The sequence below is a fragment of the Argentina silus genome, assembly GCF_951799395.1.
Source record: "Argentina silus genome assembly, contig: scaffold_195, whole genome shotgun sequence".
In the NCBI taxonomy this organism is placed as follows: Eukaryota; Metazoa; Chordata; class Actinopteri; order Argentiniformes; family Argentinidae; genus Argentina; species Argentina silus.
Window position 1 is genome coordinate 25,444 of NW_028153235.1, and position 5,000 is coordinate 30,443.

Genomic DNA, 5,000 nt, shown 5'->3' on the forward strand with positions numbered 1-5,000 from the left:
CACACACACACACGCACAATAATGATGACGTGTCACTGATGATTGATGATGATGATGATGTCACTGATGATGATGACGGTGTCACTGATGATGATGATGATGATGTCACTGACGACGATGATGATGATGATGATGATGATGAATACGCCCCTCCCCCAGATCCACATCCAGAGGACGGAGGGGCTGCGATCACATGACCTGCACGCAGTGCAACACCAACTTCTGCTACCGCTGTGGCGAGCGCTACCGCCACCTGCGCTTCTTCGGAGACCACACCTCCAACCTCAGCGTGTTCGGCTGCAAGTACCGCTACCTCCCCGACAAGCCCCACCTCCGCAGGCTGGTCCGCGGCACCGTGTGTGGTGAGACACACACACACACACACACACACACACACACACACACACACACACACACACACAGACATTTAGCCTAGCCTCCACCCCTACAGCTCCCTAATGCCCCATCTGATACAGTTTATAGTTACTTTACATGCTACAGTAAGTGTGTGTGTGTGTGTGTGTGTGTGTGTGTGTGTGTGTGTGTGTGTGTGTGTGTGTGTGTGTGTGTGTGTGTGTGTGTGTGTGTGTGTCAGGGCTAGGGTGTGATGTGAAGGGACAGTGACATGTAGTGACATGCAGACCCTCAGCTGTTTCTCCCCTGAGTGATGTCAGTGTTAGCCGGTTAGGCCTGTTAGCCGGTTAGCCTGTTAGCTAACATCAGCTGGAGGTATCTGGAGCCAGCAGGGTGTCACTGGAAACACCTGACACTGAGGCTAATCAACCCCTTAGAGGGGCTGAACTACATTACCCAGAATCCTCAGAGGGGTTGTTATCCCCTACCTCTCCGCTCCTATCCCATTATAACATTATACACCCTCCCTCCCTCCCTCCCCCCCTCCCCTCCCTCCCTCCCTCCCCAGTGCCAGGTTATTTAACCCTCCCTTCCCCCCTCCCCTCCCTCCCTCCCCCCCTCCCTCCCTCCCTCCCTCCCTCCCCAGTGCCAGGTTATTTAACCCTCCCTTCCCCCCTCCCCTCCCTCCCTCCCTCCCTCCCTCCCCAGTGCCAGGTTATTTAACCCTCCCCTCCCCCATTCACCTGGGGATGTTGGGACATGCTGATGACAGCCTTGCCAATTAGGACCCAGTGGGGAACCAATCACTGTTGTCCCATCCGTGTTTACAGGTAGATTATCTACCAGTACAGTACCAGCTCATTGTTATGGTACACCCATACATGGCCGTTCTACACAGACAGTACATCCCTGTAATGTACACATGTATGAGCTGCTCTTTCTGCTGTAATGTACACATGTATGAGCTGCTCTTTCTGCTGTAATGTACACATGTATGAGCTGCTCTTTCTGCTGTTGAGATTCCTAATGTCCTGTGTTGTCTCTCCTCTCCCTCCTTCCCTCTCTTCCCTCCCTCTCTCCTTCCCTCTCCCCTCTCCTCTCTCTCCTTCCCTCTCCTCTCCCTCCTTCCCTCTCCCCTCTCCTCTCCCTCCTTCCCTCTTCTCCCTCTCCTCTCCCTCTCCTTCCCTCTCCTCTCCTCTCCTTCCCTCTCCTCTCCTCTCCCTCCTTCCCTCTCCTCCCTCTCCTCTCCTCTCCCTCCTTCCCTCTTCTCCCTCTCCTCTCCTCTCCCTCCTTCCCTCTCCCCTCTCCTCTCTCTCCTTCCCTCTCCTCTCCTCTCTCTCCTTCCCTCTCTTCCCTCCCTCTCTCCTTCCCTCTCCTCTCCCTCTTTCCCTCTCCTCCCTCTCCTCTCCTCTCCTCTCCTCTCCTCTCCTCTCCTCTCTTCTCTCTCTCCTCCCTCTCCTCTCCTCCCTCGTTCTCTCTCTCCTTCCCAGTGAGTAAGGTGGTCGTGGCTCCAGTGGTCTCAGTGTTGGTGGTGGTGGTTGGAGCCTTGTCCCTGGTCATAGGTAAGAACCATTAATTTACCTGGTCATAGGTAAGAACCATTAATTTACCTGGTCATAGGTAAGAACCATTAATTTACCTGGTCATAGGTAAGAACCATTCATTTACCTGGTCATAGGTAAGAACCATTCATTTACCTGGTCATAGGTAAGAACCATTAATTTACCTGGTCATAGGTAAGAACCATTAATTTACCTGGTCATAGGTAAGAACCATTAATTTACCTGGTCATAGGTAAGAACCATTCATTTACCTGGTCATAGGTAAGAACCATTCATTTACCTGGTCATAGGTAAGAACCATTCATTTACCTGGTCATAGGTAAGAACCATTCATTTACCTGCTAGTTTCATTGTCTCTGGTCATAGGTGAGATATATACAGTACTACCTCATGGATTACTCCTTTAGTACAGAGAGTAGAGTATTACCCTAGATATGACTCTAAATACCTATTATAGACATTACTATAGATATTAAATATACCTATTATAGACATTACTATAGATATTAAATATACCTATTATAGATATTAGATATATCTATTACTCTACAGTATATTAGTATATATAGTAATATATCTATTACTCTACAGTATATTTGTATATATAGTAATATATCTATTACTCTACAGTATATTAGTATATATAGTAATATATCTATTACTCTACAGTATATTTGTATATATAGTAATATATCTATTACTCTACAGTATATTTGTATATATAGTAATATATCTATTACTCTATAGTATATTTGTATATATAGTAATATATCTATTACTCTATAGTATATTTGTATATATAGTAATATATCTATTACTCTACAGTATATTAGTATATATAGTAATATATCTATTACTCTATAGTATATTTGTATATATAGTAATATATCTATTACTCTACAGTATATTTGTATATATAGTAATATATCTATTACTCTACAGTATATTAGTATATATAGTAATATATCTATTACTCTACAGTATATTTGTATATATAGTAATATATCTATTACTCTACAGTATATTAGTATATATAGTGGACCGTTGTATCTAAGCGTCAGAGCTAAGAACCATCACATACTTGCTAGTTAAATTATCCCTGGAGACAGGGTAAGATTTACTACCTGTTGGTTTAATCCTAGAATAACAAGAGTACAGTATATATATTTATATTATATAAGTTATTATTATTATTTATTTTATTTTTTATTATTATTGTCATTATTATTATTATTCGCCCAGCCACTCCCCCCTCATCAGGGTTTTTACAGATGCATGTTATCTATGAGGTACTTAGATTTTTGTATTATTATTTACTTTTCACACATTGTTAAGCGTACCATGTGACTGTAGACACAGACCACGGTGTCTGGAGCCTTGTCCTCTCTGGTCGTTGGTGAGAACTGCTGGACGGATTCAACCCTCCACAAACATTACATAACGCATGTTAGTTCAGAGAATGTGGAATGTGTTGAATGTCCTCTCGCGTCCGGGAGTGTGTGTGTGTGTGTGTGTGTGTGTGTGAGTCACCTGGTTGAGTGTGATTGACAGGAGCAGCAGTGTTTGGTGTCAACAGAGCAGAAGAGGGAGGAGAGCCTCTCCTCTTCACACACAAGTAGCGCCACAACAAACACAAACACTGTGACACACCTGCTGCTAATCTACCACACACACCAACGTAGCAGGCTGCTAATCTACCACACACACCAACGTAGCAGGCTGCTAATCTACCACACACACCAACGTAGCAGGCTGCTAATCTACCACACACACCAACGTAGCAGGCTGCTAATCTACCACACACACCAACGTAGCAGGCTGCTAATCTACCACACACACCAACGTAGCAGGCTGCTAATCTACCACACACACCAACGTAGCAGGCTGCTAATCTACCACACACACCAGATCACCGACAGACAGGCTGCTGCAGTAGAGGCTGCTGGAGGTATAAATCGGAGGAGGGGCGTTATAATGAGCCCGTCCTCCGATTTCTACCCTCCAACAGCCTTTCCTGGGCTACTGGTAACCTTCTTCAAAACAGCAATGCACACACAGGCATGACATTTACATAGGGAACACGCTATCTGTCTGTGGTACCAGGGAACACGCTATCTGTCTGTGGTACCAGAGAACACGCTATCTGTCTGTGGTACCAGGGAACACGCTATCTGTCTGTGGTACCAGGGAACACGCTATCTGTCTGTGGTACCAGGGAACACGCTGTCTGTCTGTCGTACCAGGGAACACGCTATCTGTCTGTCGTACCAGGGAACACGCTGTCTGTCTGTCGTACCAGGGAACATGCTATCTGTCTGTCTGTGGTACCGGGGAACACGCTGTCTGTCTGTCGTACCAGGGAACACGCTGTCTGTCTGTCTGTGGTACCAGGGAACACGCTATCTGTCTGTCGTACCAGGGAACACGCTATCTGTCTGTCGTACCAGGGAACATGCTATCTGTCTGTCGTACCAGGGAACACGCTATCTGTCTGTCGTACCAGGGAACATGCTATCTGTCTGTCGTACCAGGGAACATGCTATCTGTCTGTCGTACCAGGGAACATGCTATCATGAAACACAGATAGCGCCACAATACAGAGTAGCGATGATATAAAGCCTCTGCTTCCGACCTTCAGATAGCATTAGAACACTGAGCACAATAAGATGGAACCATTTCCTGGTTCAGTGTGTGTGAGGTGTGAGAGGTGTGACCTTTGACCCTATTTGTATGCAAATTGTCTGATAATGATCATGTTGTGGGTGGATGGATCATCTCTTCAGTCAGCCGTCCCCATCTACCACATCTGACCTGTTATGACCTGCCTACTCCCCTCTATAACCTGCCTGTTCCTGCCTAATCCCCTCTATAACCTGCCTATTCCCCTCTATAACCTGCCTGTTCCTGCCTAATCCCCTCTATAACCTGCCTATTCCCCTCTATAACCTGCCTGTTCCTGCCTATTCCCCTCTATAACCTGCCTGTTCCTGCCTATTCCCTCTATAACCTGCCTGTTCCCCTCTATAACCTGCCTATTCCTGCCTATTCCCCTCTATAACCCCTCTATAACCTGCCTGTTCCCCT

General features: G+C 46.0%; 1 protein-coding gene across 1 annotated transcript in view; it reads left to right on the forward strand.

The window, feature by feature from the left end:
- The window catches only part of rnf217 (ring finger protein 217), an 18,181-nt gene that overhangs the window by 12,278 nt on the left and 903 nt on the right, over nucleotides 1–5,000 (forward strand). Inside the window, 3 exon segments of the mRNA XM_083697604.1 lie at nucleotides 160–180; nucleotides 182–362; nucleotides 1,845–1,916. Of these exon segments, the coding sequence (XP_083553730.1) occupies nucleotides 160–180; nucleotides 182–362; nucleotides 1,845–1,916 (274 nt within the window).